At 43.5% G+C, this 21474-nt stretch overlaps 1 protein-coding gene across 2 annotated transcripts in view; it reads left to right on the top strand.

The window, feature by feature from the left end:
• The first annotated feature begins 4372 nt into the window (after window positions 1–4372).
• Window positions 4373–21474, top strand: part of LOC127592157 (E3 ubiquitin-protein ligase Midline-1-like) — a 29735-nt gene continuing 12633 nt past the window's right edge. Inside the window, exons 1-2 of one of the 2 annotated variants that reach the window (XM_052052684.1) lie at window positions 4373–4591; window positions 20048–20841. In XM_052052684.1, coding sequence (XP_051908644.1) covers window positions 20116–20841 — 726 coding nt within the window. In that variant the 5' untranslated portion in view covers window positions 4373–4591; window positions 20048–20115. Of the gene's footprint in view, window positions 4592–11794; window positions 12058–20047; window positions 20842–21474 lie in introns of those variants that run through there. The other variant, XM_052052674.1, reaches the window with a different exon arrangement.

The raw sequence follows: 21474 nt of genomic DNA, 5'->3' as shown, positions 1-21474 counted from the left end.
TCGTGATCATAGCTAAATGGCAGAGGAAAGCCGTTGTAGTGGATGTAGCGGTCCCAAGTGATGGAAACATCAGAAAGAAGGAACACGAGAAACTCGAGAAATACCAAGGGTTCAGAGAGGAGCTAGAGAGAGCCTGGAAGGTAAAGGTGACAGTCGTGCCTGTGGTGGTCGGAGCACTCGGGGCAGTGACCCCCAAACTAGATGAGTGGTTGCAACAGATCCCGGGAACAACATCGGACATCTCAGTCCAGAAATGTGCAGTGCTGGGAACAGCAAGGATACTGTGCAGAACCCTCAAGATTCCTGGCCACTGGTAGAGGACCCGAGCTGAATGAGGGACGGACACCACCCAAGGGGTGAGATGAGGATTTTTTTTTTAGAGCTGTCGAACAATTTAAATATGTAATCTGATTAAAAACACAACTTTCACGATTAACTCAAATTAACTCATAATTAATTGTGAATACTCACACATTTTTTATCGTTTCTGAATTTCCTTTTATATTTTTTGTCCTATTTTTTCTCTGTTTTAATGCTCTCATCAACATGGACTCATGGATCAGTTTTCTATGTGCAAAATGCAAATATTTACTGAAAACAATTTCGATCTTCAATTTTACATGAACATTTTTCACTTGGAGCAGTTATTCACACATAATCTCTCACACAATATTACTGTCCATCAACAACAGTGAAAAAAATATTTTGTCACACAGCAGCTCCTTTAACAGCTCTTTTTAGGGAATCAAACCCGAGCAATCTAAAATTATAAAGTGCAAGGTAAACTAGTACTCAGCCTATAGCGGATTTAAGCCATGGTTGCATACTTTGTTTTTCTCAAGTTTGCTTTGGACACAGCAGTGAAGCTATGTTGATTCTGTTGGTCTCAGTTTAGTGTAGACATCATTTCGGATGACTACACTTGGTTCGAGGCACAACACTGGAGACGTTTTGTTATTTTCAGCATTGTTGCTACCATTGCACCGCTGAACTCTCGACGTGCCTCAGCGCACTGTCACTGTCAGACGAACACAAAGAAGCGCCACCCCCTTTATTTATATGGACACGGAACAAAGTAACCTTCCACACAAAATTGTTCCAAACAAGTAACAATCGCGTCAGTGGCATACATCGTAGTCAACAGGCCTCTTTATTCACCAGAGGCTCATCAACCTTGTCTCTTATTTCTCTCACAAATCAGTGTCTTCTCCCGCTCGGTGTACCTTAGCTTTCTCCGCTACGGGGGCAGAGTACTCACATCAGCTGTGTGCTTGGCCATTAAGTGGTATTTCAGACGCGACGTGCAATGATGATAGCTCAGTTTACGACTGCAAAACATCCAGGTAACTTTGATCTTGTCAGTGGAACAATCTGGCAACTTTTTAAAAGTCAACTATCCATTCATAAACTCTTTAAGTATCTGTTTTTGGTGTCTCACGCTGCCGTGGCTGGCAAAACAAATGTGCGTGGACCTGTGCAGCACGCTTGTTGTTTTGTTTCTGGTTTATTTATAGAGCAACGTAACATCCGCTGTGACATGTTGCCGCATTAATCTCGCGATAAAATTTTTTATCACGTTAAAATTGATTTAAATTAATGCCGATAATAACACGCTAAACTGACAGCTCTAATATATGTGTATAAGTACCCACCACTCCCAAGACCTATACCTATACCACATTCCATCCTCATAAGTGTGTACTGTATATATATTTTCACACACGTATCTATCTATCTCTCTGTTGATCTATCTACCCACCTACCTACCCTGCTTCTGGAGTATCACAGAACGAAAAGGCCTAGTAAGATTTCTTTTTCAGCTTCACTACACCCCTCACCACTGGTGAACACGAACCAACAAGTAAGAGGAGTTTTTCCTTGACAGGCACGAACCACCATTTGGCCACAGCTCCGGTCGGCTATGTTTGAACATAGTATTCTATGTATAGTATATACTATAGTATATAGTTCTAATGACATCCTCCTGGCAAATGACTGTGGAGACCACGTGTGTCTGGTTTTATTGGACTTAACTGCAGCATTTGATACAGTGGATCACAGTATTCTGCTGACTCGTTTGCAGCACTTGTTGGGCATTGGCGGCAGTGCTCTTGAGTGGTTTAGGTCCTATCTAGCTGACAGGACCTTTTGTGTCAGCCTTGGCTGCTCTGAGTCACGCACTGCTCCCCTGTCATGTGGTGTTCCACAGGGCTCAATACTGGGGCCTATGCTGTTCTCGCTGTATCTGCTCCCATTGGGTTCCATCTTAAGGAAACATGGTATTCCCTTCCACTGCTATGCAGATGACTGCCAGATCTATGTCCCACTGAGCAAGAAAGACGCCTTCTCATTAAGGCCACTCCTATCCTATCTGGAAGAAATCAAAACCTGGATGGCACAAAATTTCTTGAAATTCAACGAAAAGAAGACAAGAGTTGATATTGTTTGGTCCCAGTGGCCCTTGTACATTCCATCCTTTAGACTTGGGCCCCCTGTCTCCTTATCTGAAATCAACGGTCTCAAACTTGGGCCTTAAACTAGACAGTGATTTCAAACTCGATCGGCAAATTGGTGCCGTTGTTAAATCAAGCTTCTTTCACCTTAGACAGCTGGCCAAAATAAAACCTCTCCTCTCACATGAACACTTTGAGACAGTAATTCATGCCTTTGTCACATCCCGGCTGGATTACTGCAATGCCCTGTACTTTGGAGTCAGCCAGTCCTCCATTAAGCTCCTTCAGCAGGTCCAGAATGCCGCTGCTCGCCTCTTGACTGGTACTCGTAAGAGGGAGCATATAACTCCTACTCTGGCATCCCTTCACTGGCTCCCCATTCATTTTAGAGTTATTTTCAAGATCCTCCTCTTTGTTTTCAAATCTCTAAATAATCTCGCGCCACCTTACCTCTCTGAGCTCATCCGCCCCTACACACCTGCCCGGCGCCTCAGGTCTGTGGACCAGTATTTGTTAGAAGTACCAAGAACTAAACTGAAGCTCAGAGGGGATCGAGCCTTTTCTGTTGCTGGTCCCTCTCTCTGGAATGACCTCCCACTGAACATTCGGCAAGCCTCCTCGCTGCCCATCTTTAAAGCCCTCCTCAAAACTCACTTGTATTCTTTGGCGTTCGACTCAGCATGACTTAGATTTGCTCTTGATTTGACTGCTTGGTGCTTTCTACCGCCTTTAGTACCGATTCATCTTACTGTTTATTGTGTTTGTTAAATCGCTCCATGTACACCACTTTGTATGCAGCGATGGCTGTTTGAAAGTGCTCTATAAATACTGTTGACTTGACTTGACTTGACTAGTGTTCGTGATGCACCCCTTTGAACAGCCGCCCATACCTGCCTGCCGTCTCTCACCTTGAAAAGAATGAGGTCAGTGTCACAAATTGAAGCTCCATCGTCCTCACCAAAATGTGCTCAGTAGGTTGAGGGAAACAACTGTGTGACAATGACAACCTCACTAAAGTGCATGAATAGAACATCTCAACAATTACATTCATCATAATTGTGAGTTGTATTTTAAAAGGTTTAGTTTAACTGGTTAGCTTCCCCGCCTCACAGTGCAGAGACGCAGGGTTCCATTTCGGCTCTGGCCTTCCTGTGCGGAGTTTGCATGTTCACCCCATGCCTGTGTGGGTTTTCTCAGGGTACTCCGGTTTCCTCCCACATTCCAGAAACATGCATGGCAGGTGAGTGGAACACTCTAAATTGGCCTTAAATGTGATTGGCCCACTCCTGTTTATCTTGGGGGATATTTTCCAAACATTTGCAGTATGTATTTGCAATATAGTGATAAATTTTTATACCTCCCACTTTCAGCGGATATATTCACACTTGTTTTTAGACATTTATCATTATTTAATACACTATAAAATATAGTATGTAATTTTCAAAGAATTATTTTGTACATGTTATCTTATTGTAACTACGTGGTAAAATGGTAAATGGAGCGCTATATCAACACCATATGGTGCCCAAACGCTTCACATTTACATACTGTACACATTCATGATCTGTCCTGGCGCCGCCTTGGGGGGGGGGGGGGGGGGTTGAGGCGGGGGGGGGGGGGTATGACAGAAAATAATTGAGAACCACTGAGTTAAGCTAACCCATTTCAAAGGTTCAACTCTTTGTGCACAAGCTGTTAAAAAGTAAAATATTCCAAATAGAGTCTTGTTCACTAAAACACGAAAATGCAAGGTGGTGCTATCCTTCATCCAGGACATAGGAGGGACCAAAGAAGCTGAATGTTTGACGAAATGGAAGCTTAAATGTTAGACAAAGCACTCGCAGGGCCGGATGCACCCGCCCGCTTCACGCTTGCCCGAGCCTGAACACATGACAAGCAAAACCCGAAGGCTTGAAGGGGAGGCGGGAGCAAGTGTAGGCAATGCTCTGAACAGGAGATGAGCAAGAATAGGTCCTCAACGTTTAGATTTGTGCGTAAACTGGATGTGTGGATGAACGACTCCTCTCCTTCCAGCTCACCATCTCCTTATTGAAGCTCGCACACTACTGCGTCTCCAGACAACACGACTGCATGCCTCTCTTTCTTTTGTGTTGGTGGACCATGAGAAGCTCTTCAATGTAAGTGGTCCTTTGTTGTTTAAGTCATTTTCATTGTCAGCATTTCATTAGAGCCAATGGAGCGAGAGTCACATGTGCTGTCATTCATCAGCAGGATGGAGGAGGCTTTGTTGCAGCATGCAGTTCGAGCATTACATTTGAACGCATGAGCATCCCGCTGTCATTGTTCCCAGCATTGGGTTGAACTTCGATGCGCGTCAAGTGTGATCAACTTTTTTTTTGCTCACATAGTTCAAGCAACTGAGAATGACCAAGTTTTCTACGATGTATGCTGAAGTTCCAGCTATTTAGCTGAATGTTGCAAGTAGCTCCATGGTCTGTTTGCCAGCTTTTCTTTTAAATGAGCCCACAGCTTTAAGAGGATTCCAAATTGGACAAGCTAACATGAAGCACAGGCATCCCTGTTGATTTAAATAAAGTGGAATTCATTGAAATTTGCTGAAAGAATGTGGTCAAGAAACCAAGTCTGTGTTGCGTTTCACCCAAGACAGAAATTAGTTTTTCTCACCCTGTTTTTTTTTTTCCACACAAGCAAGCTTCATGTGTTAGAAGGTGCGGCTATCTGATGGGAACTACACCTGACATTGTCCATAAATAATACAAACAGTGAATGTACACTGCTATCAATAATGAAAACCTGGGGAAAGCTGTACATGTTGCTGTAAGTATGTGTGTGTGTGTGTGTGTGTGTGTGTGTATGTGTGTGTGTGTGTGTGTGTGTGTGTGTGTTTTACTTTTACTGGGCATCAGAGAGGCTGAGGTACAGCAAGAATAATTCCAAAATGACAGTCCCATTTCACAAAATACTTCGGCTTATGAATATAAGTGAAGAAGGATATTTTTGCACTGTAATGTGACACTGCTGAAGACCAATCCTGACACTATCTTAAGTTTAAATAAGTTGCTGTGACTCGTGACTAAAATGCATCAAACACTGTTCATTGAGAGAGAGGGTGCACAAAACACTTGTAGGATTATTGACAATTCAAATGCATTTTGGATTTACAAAATGCCAATTTTGTGTTTGCTGTCAAACGCAGGTCTTGCCATATTTGGAGCCCAGGGAGGTTTTTGAAGCTTTGGGGGCTTTGGCAGCCGAGACTGCTGGTGGGTTCAATCCTTTTCATACCTTGCCAAAGTCCTCCTCAAAGACTGCCATTCTCGGCTGGAGATTCAAGAGCTTGGCATTCAAATTTCAGTCTTTTAAGAAGAGAACTCTGGCTCCTTTCCACCTCACTAAAATGAGTTTGAATAAAGGGGGGGGGGAGTGTAGGGTGCATTGTAATTACAAATGAAGCTTTAACACAGGTGATATCTTCTATTTACATGCCCTGTGGGCATTGAGCTACATGAATAAGAGCATTGGTTCTACAAGTGACCAGACATGGCACTAATCAGCAGCAGGACAAAGGGTGAGAGAACCAATGCACTTAAGCTCTGAGATAATCTTTGAACTCATCAAGTACCCTTTTCTGTTCTCATTATTGCTGCAGAAAAGAAGTGCCAAGAAACCACACAGCAAGGCCTTCCTCATGTTACATGTCCTTGGAAGCTTGTGTCTGGGCCACAAATATTATGAACAATCTGTCCACATTGTGGAGGGCATGATTCATTTAATATTGTCTCCTGCATTGTGGTTGCGTCGTTTAGTTTTAGTGACCCTTTATAACAAACACCCATACTGCTCGTACTGCTTGGTGGAAAATTGAGTTTGGGGTTCATATGAGCCTCTTGGTAACGTGAAATAGAAAATTGATAGCGAGCTCTATGGTTTGCCTTGTAGAAGGCGTAAATATGTATGCCATTCTGGAAACGTTTTATAGAAGACACAAATGTGAAGGCAAGTGTCTTTTGTATGATTTGTTCAGGTGTATAATTTCTTTGAAAAATATTATCTCCAGACCAGTGGCGGATGCTGGTCTGTCAAGTAGGGGAAGCTAAATTTCGGGCCACATCATAAAACGTGTCTGTTTATTTATATGTGAATTCTACTCTCCGTTCCTTTTCAAGAAAATGATCTTTGACCCTGTCATGCCAACAAGGCGTCTTTTCCAGGGTTTTAACTGGGGTGATATAAGTCAGTCTGTGAACACAAGCAACTACAATAAAACCCACCAGAAATAAAAGATTAATTTGTCACTAGTCATTTTCAACAAAGAGAGTGTCGCTAAGGTGATTAGAAGAAGTCTGCAGTTCAACTCAGAACAGAATGAGAATTGAAAAATGCTCCCACGGATGCCGACAAGATCGGTGATTGGCTCATTTCACTGTCAATCAAAAAGAGATTCAGCCTCAGACAGATCATCCAATCATCATGCAGCAAAGCTCAGCATCCAGGTCAGCCCATAAACGCCCACTGTCCGTAGACTGCCAGAGACGCTGAGCGTCCGATGGGCGGGACAAAACCAGCATTACTACTACTCTCGAGATGCCCAGCTGTAGACGCTCAGCGTCCACACAGTTTAAAGCACAGTGAAGCTGCGGGAATGAAAGAGAAGAGAGTCGCGTCGTAACCAGAAGTAAGAAGCTGTGATTCGGAACAGAAGTTGACTGCCTTGTAGCGCATATTTAGTCAATGACATGTACACACAATTGTATGTACATACTGTACATATATTTGATCACTTATTTTTGGACATTTTAGGGGAAGCTGAGCTTCCCTTGCAGTCTTAGAGCAATCACCTCTGCTCCAGTCGTGCTGAAAAGGCTCTCGTTCAAAGGTCCCACATTCCTGATTCCCTACAACAATTAAGACTGCACTGCTAACGGAGGATAAGTCGCCATAATTGTTCCCATGTTACAAACAAAGTCCTTAGCAGCTTAGCAGGGAATTGATCTGCCCCGCTGCTCGGCTCACACGGTGTTGCCCCTGTTAGTTTGCTCTTTGATTAGTCAAAAGTTGGAGTCAACATTTGGCATTTGAGCGCAAGTGGATCGATGTGCAGATTTCTTCGGCTTAGGAGAGATGCTCCCCAAAGCGGCAGCCCAGGTCAACAAACAAGCAGTTTTGTAACATTGTTTTATCACGTGTTGGATTCAAGGAACGTATGTCTAGTTTAGTGCTCCGAATTGCTTTTGCAGTATCAGTATACAAGCCAGTTCATCGATCCAGCCATTCTCTACACCGCTTACCTTGAGGGCACATACAAACACCTAACATTCACATTCAAACCTCTGCACAATTTAGTGCCTTCAAGGAATGTTTTTCGAAGGTGGGAGTACCTGATGGAAACCTACACGAGCACATATACAGTATGCCTATATCTATATTTTATATTTGATATTGCAGTTCTTTTTCTGAAACATTTATTTTGTGCATACAATACTTCCCCTTCAATTTTTGCTGCTGTAGATTGGGGTGGTTGATCTAAAAAAAACCCTTTCCACTTCAAAAAGCAAAAGCATTTATCATTATTTTTACATTAATCCATGGGCCAATCTACTGTGTGGTCCCCAGTTGCGCATCCTTGATGTACACCTTCACTGATTGGAAACTGAAGCCTACGCCGCCTGCAGAGAAGACAGGTGCAAATGAATCACGACAATACATCTCTAAATTTGCTCGTGCGGAGTTTTTCACATAGTCAAAAACTCCGCACGAGCAAATTTTTACCTTAAAACAAACAAAAGCATATTTTTTTCTGACAGATACAGATTAATTCTAGCAACACAATGTGAGGACAACGCTGTTCAGATAATAGATGATTGATGAATATCAATGTGAAAGTAGATTGTTTACATCAGCTGGTCATTCCACAAGAACCTCAGTGTCCTGAATGATCTTACCATGGCAAGTCGCAACAGATGAACAATAAGTACCATGGAGATTTATTGATTTTACTTATGGGCCAGTGTATATTAGCGGGGGTGGGGAGGGATGGGCGGGGGGTTCCGTATTGTCTGTTTGAGGCGATTATAAGACCATTATAAAAATGGCAGACAGTTATTGGACAGATGCTAGTGTCTTGGTTCCCTTGAGCAGGTCCAGCCCTACCAGCTCAGCCTCCTGACATCTCTTCTTGCTTGGCTGCATTCAAAACCATTCTGATACCGATCGCAGAGCTATGTCACTAGTTTTCAGATTACAGTAATCCCTTATGCATGTAACCAATGATGGCTATGCAGCGTGAGGAGAAACATAACATAGATCCGTCCGCTAGCATAGTCTTTTTGTACTTCAAAGATGGAAATAGAAATCTTTTTCTTGAAGCATTTTGTGTAAATCTCGAATTGTATATTTAAAGGAGCATTCGGATCTTGAGGTGCCATTGTATTTACATGCACGTTCACACCAATGGACAATTTAGAGTCTTTGATTAACCTGGAGTTCCTATGTTTTGAAAATGGTGGCAGACAACACACAGGAGTGCCTGATCTGAGATTTGAACCCGGTTCCTGTCGACTATGAGGCTGAATGCTAACAGTTAGTCTGCCAGCTGCCCAGCGGGCGCATCATTTATTCAGTTTATAATTAATGGCTGTGTTGTACTGGAGGCTGCACCCTGCCACCTTTCTCTCTTTATAAAATATGAATGTAGTTTGATTAATGCCACAGGTTAAACTTTGCCAACTACAGCTCCTCTATGATTCATCTAATGGACAAAGCGAATACAGGGCTTTATATTTGGAGGTCTTTACTTTTTACGTTACAACCTCTGTCATGGGTAAAAGTGAGCTCTTAAATGCCCCCCCACACCCCCACCCCAAACTGCAAGGTTAGCCCGGGCACATTACTATCGCATTGCAATACCTTCACTGCCCTGCTCAAGCGAAAGGAGGCGCGGTCGAAGAGCCTGACATTCTCATATAATTTATTCATAGCCCCACTTTACAAGTCAGGGGGAAAAAAAACAACTTTTCAAAGCTAGGTCATTCGTGTAAACTGGTTGCAGTTTACAGACAGTTGCATCGTGGAACTCACACGGAGCATTTTCCGTTTGAGGCAACAAATGACAATGTCACACTAACAGCATCACACGATCACAATGCACGGACAAGGCAGAGATCTCCGAGATCTGCTCCTTTTGTTGCACATGCACCACACAGAGATGCAGAACACATACTTGCAAGAGTGCGAACAGAGAGTCCGTCAGAATGCCATGCAGTGCAAAGTTGACCGCACCCCCAAAGCTATTTTTGCGGGGTTGTGGATGCAGTGCTCAAGGGTTGAACGACAGTTCCCTCACATTTGTTTTGTCTTGCAGGTTAAAGTTTTTGCTCGCCATAAAGTTCATTTCAGTTGTCAATTGCGAGGTATGCAATCTGTCAATCTCAGGTCACGACCCGAGAATGGTTCATAACTGTGACTGGTATCACCCAGCTACAATCCGCCACATTCCACTCATTCCTGGTTGCTTGAAAGGGAGACCTCATGGAACTGGCAGAGGGGGCCCATTTTCCCAAATTCAGAAGAGCTCAGCTAACTTTTCTTCAAAACAGCCACAGAGAATTGAAAGGACTGCAGAGTTTAATGTCACATGTTGAAATGAACATCGAATTGAGTTACATCCTTTACAATTGTAGTATTTCAATTTCAAAGAAAATTACTTTTGACCATTAAAGTTTGTGTGAATGGAGTGTTGAATTTACTCGACATATGCTCGCTGGTCGAGTGGTTAGCAGGTCGGCCCCACAGTGCAGAGGTGCGTGGTTCGATTCCGGCTACGGAATTCCTGTGTGGAGTTTGCATGTTCTTCTCGTCCCTGGTTTTACAGTTTACGCCCACATTCTAAAAACATCCATGGCAGGTTAATGGAACACTCGAAATTGGCCTTAAGTAGAGTGTGAGTGCGGATGGTTGTTGGTCTACGTGTGCCTTTCAATTGACTGGCAACCAGTTCAGGGTGTACCCAGCCCACTGCTGGAAGCCAGCTGGGATAGGCTCCAGCACACACATGACCCTTGTGAGGATAAGAGGATTAAAAAATGGATGGATGGATATACACTGAAATATAATCATCATTTTTGAAGTAGATGTCAGGTTCATGTTCCAATGGAGGGCGGCCCGGTAGTCCAGTGGTTAGCACGTCGGCTTCACAGTGCAGTGGTACCGGGTTTGATTCCAGCTCCGGCCTCCCTGTGTGGAGTTTGCATGTTCTCCCCGGGCCTGCGTGGGTTTTCTCCGGGTGCTCCGGTTTCCTCCCACATTCCATAAATTTGCATGGCAGGCTGATTGAACACTCTAAATTGTCCCTAGGTGTGAGCGTGGATGGTTGTTCGTCTATATGTGCCCTGCAATTGGCTGGCAACCGATTCAGGGTGTCCCCCGCCTACTGCCCGGAGACGGCTGGGATGGGCTCCAGCACCCCCCGCGACCCTAGTGAGGATCAAGCGGTACGGAAGATGAGATGAGATGAGATGTTCCAATGGATGCGCTCAATTGTTTTATCTTTCATTTGTAAGCAGCAACACCCAGCTGGGTGTGCGCCAGAAGTCCTTTGAGGAACATGTCAAAGCATAATACACAAGCACACACAATTGTAGTATACATTGGATATTCATACTTATCATATTCCTGTGTACACAATGAATTGAGCATTGGTCATCATTCCTGTGGTTTATTTTGTCTGGAACTAATCAGCCCTCTCAAAGTTTATCGGATACACTTTATAGTTACTAAAAATGGAGTTGTGCTCTTGTTGTTTTGCTGCTTTTCTTCAACAAAGCCCAAACTCGTTGGTCGTATGAGCCAAGTGAATGCTAAACATTCAGGGTGGTGTTTGCAGTTATGGTACTACAGTATGTGTCTGGGCAATTAAAGGTTTACAACGTGGAAATTAATCAAAGTTTCTTTTCTTCAGGGACATGTGAAGAATGTCCCCCCCCCCCATCTCCGAAAACAGCTGCATTTCTAATGTAACTTCATGGAAATTACATCAGGTGAATTCTTTATAAGGATCTGTCAAACTTTGCAGCGTTGCGAGTTTGACTGCTTGGACGTACATCAAAAGAGACACACATGCGCATGTGAGGCTCAGTATGCGTAAGGGTACAATGGCCCACACATATGAATGGCATGCTTGCCTCTGACAGATGTGACAGGAACTCATAGAGCTGTCTTGGGCTCCACCCTGAGTGGTCAAGTGATTGGCCTATTTAGAGGCAGGGCAGCCCACTGGCAGATTTGAATAGGAAAGTAGGGTGGGAGGAGGAGGGATGGAGGCGTTGCACTTTGAGCCTGAGCTCTCTCTCTCTCATTCCCTCCCTATCTCTCTTTCTCGCCAGTGTCGGGATGCACTGGCTTGCACAAGCAGGGTAGGAAGTATGTCATGAGGTGATGACATAGCGACAGAGCCGTGGCCACATCTTCGCCGACTCTTCTTTTGGTTCCTGGAGACTTATTTTTGCCCCGTCCGATCCTGCTGTGTCCACACGAGGAGATAGAACTAAAGATAGCCTACCTTAAGTTCTCTTGTTCTCTTTTTTTCAGTTTGCTTTTGGATGATGGGATTTTAACCATGTGGAAGGTAAGCAGAAGGTAGGGGAGAGGAAGACAGGCCGTTGTTTATTTTTGGGCTTATTTTTTTTCTGCCATTTTTTTTTCCTGTTCTGCTCTTAGTTTATTCTAGGCTGGAAGTCACCAGGGAAATCCTGGCTTTACAGATAAAAAATATCACAGCATCTCAAACCACCGACCGGAAGGAGAAAGCGAAGGAAAATACATAGTTTCAATCCCCTCTTGGTAGCTCAAACAGCTTTGAGTCTTTTGGAATGACTTTTGAGGATGTCTGGAGGGGTAGTTTTCTTCATTCATCCTGAGGAACTCTTGTAGGGTCAAAAGCCACGGATGTTGGCTGGCGGTTTCTGTTCAAGTTCATCCCAAAGGCGTTTTACGAGTCAGAGGTCAGCTCTCGAGTTCTCGCCCACTCGATCAGTCAAAGAAAGCCTTTATGGATGTACCGGTAGTTTTGTGGACCGGGGAACGGTCATCCTGGAACAGACAAGGGCCTGCCCCCAACTGTTGCCACACAGTTGGAAGCATACAAATGTCCAAAATGTCTTGGCTTTATGTCTAAGGGGGAAATGATGAATCTAGCTCAAAAGCCGAGGTGGTGATGAAATGAAATTGATGTTTAGCAATCCATTTGTCCATATGGTAGTGAATTTTGGCTCAGGCACCATAAGAATGAAGGGTAGACGCAGCTCATGCCAGCAGTACTGGAATGATAATGACAGGGTTGCCGATCATAGGGTCCAACCAATCAACGCTGCAGGGCCATCTGTGTCCAAGAGGCACTCTTGGGGTTGTTCATCTCTCAAAAGCAGCGGCGGTAAATTGAACTTTACACTGACTTTGATGTGTGCATCATTTTGGAGAGAACTTAGGGCACGGTGGTTTTGTGCTCTTGTGTGACACATTTTTACTGATCAACTGTGTTTTTCCCTCATGCGTGAAGGCCCCGCCGAATGATAGTAGACATTACCTGGATGGATGTTAAAAAGGGGGCGGCCCGGTAGTCCAATGGTTAGCACGTCGGCTTCACAGTGCAGAGGTACCGGGAGTGGAGTGGAGTTTGCATGTTCTCCCCGGGCCAGCGTGGGTTTTCTCCGAGTGCTCCGGTTTCCTCCCACATTCCAAAAACATGCGTGGCAGGCTGATTGAACACTCTAAATTGTCTCTAGGTGTGAGTGTGAGTGTGAATGGTTGTTCGTTTCTGTGTGCCCTGCGATCGGCTGGCAACCGATTCAGGGTGTCCCCCGCCTACTGCCCGAAGACCGCTGGGATAGGCTCCAGCACCCCCCGCGACCCTAATGAGGATCAAGCGGCTCGGAAGATGAATGGATGAATGAATGTTAAAAAGGAAGTCTGAGAATGCTCATTAAACATTTTATTTTTCCTACCCTTCAAGCTGCGTCTCTGGATATAAAAAAAATAAGAGTAGGTGCACGGAAGCAAGGAAAGCAACCCCTGCGTGTTTGCACGTGTTTTGTGTGTACTGAGGCATGTGTGTAACAGCTGGGCCGACCCCACCGCCTCAACCTGCTCAGGTCATGGGTCAACAAGGAAATACACAACGGTGTGATATGGACCATGGAGATGGTGTGAGATGAAACGTGGCTTGGAGACGGAGGGCTGGCGTGTTTGTTGCGACGTTTGTCTGTGACCAATATAGCGCCCATGTTGTCGTTGCTGTTTCCTGTTTCCCATGCATGACATGTTTCTGTGCCATTGTCAAGGGCGCCGGGGAAAAGCATCCCAGCTGTCAGACTGGCCCTGAAGCTGGTGTTTAATACATTGAAGATAAATTTAGCCAAGATAGTATTGTGAAGCCTTTTCCTGCACAACTGCTTTCTAATGGTTTGATTACAAATAGTAGGATTTCTGAACTACAAAGTTCTTTTTGAAAAATTAAGAAATTCCTTGTCTGGTTATGAACAGCACTGCGGAAGGCTTCAGTCAAAAAAGAGAAAAGGTACCGGTACACTCATATCAAAGTTGTGACCCTAACCACACTCACTTTTGGCGGCTTGCAAAGTCATGGTGATGCGGGATGAACAAGTACGCCATTATCTGTATTCACCCATCAAAATATCGGTACCCGTATCTGTATTTGGAGTGGGCCGGGCATAAACCGGAACTTAATGTAGTTTCACTGCAAATGGGGGAACCTTAAACAAATACACTAGGCCCGAAATTGAAATGTATACCTGTAAGTCAGGTGGTGCGATAGTTGAAGACTATTTGCAGAACAGCCTCAAAATTTAAATTCAAATGACCATAAAAGGAAAAGAACCAATTATAGGACTTGTTTTTATGATGTATTTAATTATGTGATTCATACAAACATCCAAAGATGGCAGACAGGGAAATAATAAAGTGTATTTTTTTTCAAAAGCGCCACATTTATTGCTACAGGCAAAGCCAAATGAGAAACAAGCAGATGAGAGAAGAAAAAATCAGACAGTGACTGACGGAGCACGAGTTCTGTCTTGTGAGATGCAGTGCATATTTTACAAAACATGTTTACAGAGTTAACTGAAAGCAAGCTGAGGAAAACCTAATAAATAAAAATATTTCATATATATATATGAATTTTTTTTTAATCCGGTGTGGAGGTATTGACCAACACCACATAAGCCATTTTGAACTCTGTCTTGCCAATTGCACCACGCACGTTACGAAACAAGTTCACCAACTGACTTCAAATATGACGCAAACCAAAACAGGCAAGCTGAGGAAGACCAACATGAGCTAAGGTTGACCCAAGCAATCGCAAAGCGATCACGATTGCTGCAGCAATTCTGTCTGAGGGGCACTTCCATCACTGATTTTTGGATCCAGATCATTTTATTTTGTGCAACCGTCTGGTGAAATAAAATTGAGAAAAGTGACATAGGTGCACATAAAGTACACACACATTGGCCAGTCCCTTCTGGCAGGTGCAAGGCCATGCATTGTCGCCATGTAGATGGATTTAACAAAAATTAGAGGACACACTGAGAACCAGCCGGGGAAAATGCCTTTGTTCACACTGCTCACCGCTTTAGAGTGCTCGCATGCCGAGAGGTTGCCAGGGGTCATCGTGGAGGTGGAAAAGTTTTCCGCCAGGGATACTCGGCCGTCACCTTGATGTTGTATTGTATCGCTGTGGCCGCCTCAGATTGCACTGGCCAGCTGCATTTCAATGAAGTCAACTCAATGAAGAGACACGGTGACCACAAGAAGCCCACATATCGAGAACAAACTGTTTAACTTCTCAAATTAAGAATTTCATATATTATAATACAATACAATACAATACATGCTGATTTATATAGCGCTTTCACAACAGCGGCAGCTGTAACAAAGCGCTTTACAAAACAGTTAACATAAAGTAAAATAATAAACACAACACATAACATAAAACACGGACAGTCGTGCAGTCCTAACCACTTTTCCGTCACACACTTTGTTGTTTGAAGCAGTTTGAGATGAAAGAGGAGAGAATCAAAGTGTCCTTTAACCAGTGGATCAGAGACGTCATGCTCAAAATGTGCACACGTCGGCTACAAGCTAAGTTTCAAAGTCAACAAGTCAATATTATAAAACATTTATGTATTTTATTCTCAATGGGAAAATGGTCCGTTCAAAATCACAGTCATTTCTGACCAACAGAAACGCCTTGAAAAACACCACTCTGCTCATTTTCAACACACATTATCTTGCAAACATGATACTACAGTGAAATTCCTCTTCAAGGAAATCATGTTTGCAGCAAGAAAATTTTCACAAAGGGGGTTTTTCACTCTAGCAAATCTGATCTCAGATGTAAACACACACACACACACACACACAAACGTATGTGTACACGCATACACAAACGTATGTGTACTCTTTATTTTTATTCCAATAGTGCATACGTATGAGCATACACTTTTTTGACACTTCATATTGTCAGTGTAGGAATAAATTTACGATCAGCATTCACTTTCACTTACATCAATTTCTTGGATAATGCCTTTTATTTTACTTCCTCCGTCTTTCATTTTGATTACTTTTACCCTCTCTTCCAACATCAGAGATCTTCTTGTCTTAGCTGCTTGACATCCAAAGGTCTGTGTTGGAGCCATTTTAGCAATGCAACGTTCTTGCTGCGTCTGAAACTAACAATAACAAATATTTCCAGGACTACTGCGCATGTATAAACCAGTGTGGTGGTTCCTGTTGCCGTTTCCGAACGAAGCAGTAGAGGTCGCTGTTGGATTAGACTTTGTTGTAGTGAATCTCGTCGCGAGGCAAGAGCAGAGAAAAAAAAGATTTCGTATAATGCAACAGGGGTATTTTTCTTGTATGGGGGGGGGGGAGCAGGAAAATGGGAACGGTGTTAATGAAGGTGCATGAAGATTTTTTCACACGAGGGGGCATTTTCGCCCATGTAGGTTTCATTGTAGAGGAGTTTCATTGTACGATCACAAATCAAAGATCGAAGATGACACAAAATGTTTTCAACTATGGTGATGACCTTAAAACAGATGATGCACAAATAAACTGAAATGAAGTATCCCTCCGCCTTCAAGCAAAGCTTGACAGTTACCGGTAAGTCAAGACTTTAACCAAAATAACTCAACAACAGTGGCCAAACACAAGTTCATTTAAATGTGATGCTGCGCAAAAGATTTGACAGGCCTGACCACTTTCCTAAAATCTGCTGAGATATGAGACAACAAATACTCAGTATTGGTTGACACAGTCCGAGACGAACAACATTTTGAATGCAGCTGCAGTATTCTAGTCTTACAGACATCTTCGTTGAAGTGACCGGGAAGTGCTTGTCACACCCAATCAACATTTTTGTGGCTGAGGTCTAATGCTGGAGAAACAATGCACCCCAACATCAGCATCTCTCTCTGTCTCCCATCAAGTCATCAACACGAACCTTGTTCACATTCCCTTCCTTTATTTCCTCTTAGTGTCACATGTAATTTGGCAAACACCGTCACATCTAATTTGGATCATTTAAGCAACATGCATACGAAAACACAAACGTCAACCTCGATCATACTCCGGACTTGCAAATCCATCTCACAGTATGAAAGGCTGTGATTGGTCACAGTCCAGTGTGGGTGGGAACGGATTATGGATCAATTTGGTGTCTGGAATTACACAAAGGCGGCACGTGCGCGTGAGTGGGTGTGTGCTGAATACTCAGACACTGGCTTACACTGTTTCACAGAGAGGAACAGGAAGTGGAGAAGGAAGGAGAAAAGGAAGTAGGTTAAGATATTTGACATCACTTAGCTATGAGCCCTGCCACTTTGGCCCAGATTAGGCAGCGATGTCTGCACTGCAAAATTTATCACATGCTTTCTATTTTTCTGAGCATGGAAGCGTATGGCAAAATAGGAAGTGTGGCGTTGGTATTGTGCCTCTGACTTTGTGCTAAAAATGACAGAATGTCATTGTTTCATGAATGATCCACCACTTTGCTAACGTTACGTCTCATTCATAAATCCTCCAAGTTGTTGATTGGTGAGGTCATGGTCAATTTGAAAGACGCTGAGTTGAGTTTTCATCCCTGAGAAATTTTATGGTTTCTTCTGAAGCCCTTATTTTACCTCAATTGCATGTGTTCTTCTCAAAAAGAGACTAATTTCTCAAAGGCTTGCTTACCTTTTGTGTACATATTTCTTGCAACTGCGACATTGTATGTGACGAGTAAAAGGTTGGAGGAATGAGACGTTTGCTTATAATTTGTGCATTGTGTTGTCCGTTGTGATGTTAGTTTGGTAGTTGTCAAATCCTCCAAACAAAAATGAAGGAGAGCAACCTACAGTACTTGCCAGATATAATACAAACCGGTTTCAGTTTTATAGAGCATAGAGTTACCAGCTCATTATGTCTCAAAAAAACCGTAGTATTTCTGAAACAATATTACTTAGTAATTCTACTAATTAACACTATGCTGGTTATTTTGGCACTATTGACTTTACTGTTGTTCACTTTGAAAAAACTTGAGTGGACTTTACTACATGATGTGTGAAGTATGCATACTGTATAATACACACTAAAATGCAGAACACTAAGATCACGAAAAAAATATAGTAATCAAAGAAATGATGCAGGTCCAAGCACTGCAAAACAAACCCGACCTAGCTGTCAAGTACCAAAACAACGGTGAGAACTTGGTGGGCAGATGTCAGTTCACTTTAATAGTAAACACTATCAACTTACAACCTAGACAAAGATTTGGGGACCTGTAATGTACTTTAAATGTGAGAATGTGAAAGGCATCTTAATGCAGGTTCATCTTCAGCCTGAAAGCTGCCATGTGCCTTCTGGGCCTGTTTGCCATATTTGTGTGTTTGCAGCATCCCGAGTGACACACACACGCACGCACACTGGGGTCTGATTATGTGCGCCAGGTCAGCAGGGATGACCTACTTCTCGGTTATGCCACAGCGGCTCGCCAAATGGTGGGCGCCCGCCCCTCCCAAAGTATTTTTTTTTCCAGTAAAACAACTTTTGGACTTCTCACTTCCAAGTCATTGTTTTTAATCATTCCAATGAAAAGATCAAGAAAAATATCCATCCTTTTACGATTACAGAGGATCGTGATTAGAAATGCAAATAGAAGCAGCCCCGTACTTTGTGAAAGAAAACAGCAAAAGAAAACTGAAAGCTTTGATGTGTGACATCTGTTCCACTTTTGCACGTTTAAGGATGAAAAAAGAAAAGGATACAAAGATATGAAAGTATTTGGAATGTGGCAGAGAAAGAGTTTCTTGTTTAGGCATGACAATTTTACTAAACGAGTCATCCTGAACGAAAAGTCAAGATAGAAGTTACAGAGAAAAAAACAAGACAATTGCTCATAATTAATTCAGCTTGAGTATTTGCACTCAAAGCAGTCAGTCCCTTCTTGAGCTCCGTTTTCCAACTTCTATGTCTTGTGCTTCTTTTCATGCTGTTACCTCTTGTGTCACAGTGCATGTCCGATGCATTTCCACCCCCCAAAAGGCAACAGAGAGCAAAACCCTTTTCACGGGGTTTTCAAATTTATTTCAACGCTCAGCTACCTGACGTGTTTTCAGCCTGGTGTCAAAGAAGCCGTGCATCGCTAGACAACGCTTTAGTGTCAACATGCATAAGTCAGTCACACATTTAATAGCTCCGTGCAAAATGTGTGCCTGTTCCAGTGAACGCGAAGCTGATATACTGTACACGCAAGACTGCCATCCTTTATGATGGAAGCTCATTCAACTACTGTATTGTGCCGTTTACGATGTCGCTGACATACGGCAGATAGGTATCCAGTATGCACTATTAATACGACGGTCATAATTTTCTGACAAATGATCAATGTGGATGTTTTGCCATGGCACCCGAGCTGGGAATCACTCCTCGAGGGAATTTTAACCCTGGAGAAGTCACAGGGTCAAATTTGTCCCCTATAAATGCTGCTACTCAAATGCTACCCTTAAATCCCTAAGGGTCAAATTTGGCCCTCATCCTAAATTAGGATTAAAACATTAAATATTTGAAAATACATCTATTTTGGTGTTCAGTGAACATATAGCAGTCATTTAATGTAAAATTCATCATTTTAAGAATAAATAAATACAATCAGAGAAAGTGTGCCTGTAAAAGAGTGTGTACACTGAAAAACACGGTGTGTTGAATTTATTCATTTAAATTTTCTCGGGTGGTGGATCAGTTTGTTTTCCGCATATTTCTCTATTATTATTTTTTTAATTTGGTGTATGTACAGTGTTCGCCTCCGTCAGTGCAAGGGGTCTTTTGAAGAGGTAGTGGTGGCAGTGTTCTACTCAAGCTTGATTCTGCTGCCACCAAGAGGCCACAAGGCATTAATGCATGTTCGATCAGAAGAGTTTCCTTGACTCTCATGAACAAGTTGATAAAAACAATTTGCATTTCTTTACGTCTCATCAGTTGTTTGACCCACACCATTACTGCTGACAGTTGCACCCCCCGCCCCCCCCGCGCCCCTTTTTAACTGATTTGTCTCTCGCCCACAGATATTTGAGTGGTTCCCCTGGATTTTGCTGACATTGCACCTCATCCCGCCTGGTTTCCCCTGAACAGGATGGACACTCTGGAGTCAGAGCTGACCTGCCCAATCTGCTTGGAGCTCTTTGAGGACCCACTGCTGCTCCCCTGTGCCCACAGTTTATGTTTTGGCTGTGCTCACCGCATCCTTGTCTCGCACTGTGCCACCAACGAATCGGTTCAAAGTATCAGCGCCTTCCAGTGTCCCACGTGCAGATATGTCATCTCCTTGAGTCCTGAACGTGGCCTTGAAGGACTCAAGAGAAACGTGACCTTGCAGAACATCATCGACAGAGTTCAGCAGGCCTCATCTTCAGGTGGGCTTCCTTTGCCGCTGCCCCTGCCTGCCCCCCAAAGCGGGCCCAACTCGCCTGGTGAAGAAGAAAGTCAGCGGCTGGCCCTAGTCCCCGTCAGCGTCGCCATGTCAAGCCCAGGCACCCCTCTGGAACCGGTCAAGTGCCAGTTCTGCGAGCAGGATCCGCCACAGGAGGCAGTTAAGACGTGCGTGACATGTGAAGTGTCGTACTGCGAGGAGTGCCTCAGGGCCACTCACCCCAACAAGAAGCCATTTACTGGACATCGGCTCATTGAGCCCATGCCAGGCTCCCACCTGCGAGGGCTCCAATGCTTGGAGCACGAGGAGGAGAAAGTCAATATGTACTGCGTAACGGATGACCAGCTCATCTGCTCCCTCTGCAAACTGGTGGGAAGGCACAGAGACCACCAGGTGGCTGCACTGAGTGAGCGCTTCGAAAAACTCAGGGTGAGTGATTTCAATGTTTTTTTTTAAATTTGGCTCTACCTGCGATGGATTGAGGCCAAAGAGGTGGAGTTATTTAAATCACTGTTCTCCAAACTTCACCGAGCCAAGGTCCATATTTTACACGTGGGGAAAATAGAAATCTCACAGCATGCCACGAAACAAAAATCACAGTCACAAAAAGTTTATACACAGATGAACTGCAATCGAGTGGAAGGGCATTTAATTGTTTTGCCTATCCGATTTATACCGAAATATACATTATTTGTAAGAAATAAATATTCCCCCCCCCCCCCAAGTTTGTGACATTGAATAACTTCCTCTAGCACACACACACACAGGTTGATCTGTGATTGCACGCTAATGACCGAATCACTGGTTTACATGACAGCATTAAGCTGACAATGCCTATTTATTTCAGTAAGGACTGCATTTTGGAACCCATTTAGGAATGACACATTTGGAAATAACAGTGTCACTGTTGTCTGGGAAACACAACCAAAAAATAAGAACAGTAACAGCACTGTTATTGCATTTGTGCTTGTCAAGATAGCAAATGTCTGTTTCATTTATCCAGTAAAATTTAAACTTACTGCAACCTACGCAGTGCCAAATCTTGAACTCAAGCAGACCCTC

The sequence above is a fragment of the Hippocampus zosterae genome, chromosome 2, assembly GCF_025434085.1.
Source record: "Hippocampus zosterae strain Florida chromosome 2, ASM2543408v3, whole genome shotgun sequence".
NCBI classification, from domain to species: Eukaryota; Metazoa; Chordata; class Actinopteri; order Syngnathiformes; family Syngnathidae; genus Hippocampus; species Hippocampus zosterae.
Note: the sequence above shows the minus strand (reverse complement) of the source record. Positions and strands in the feature narration are given on the sequence as shown.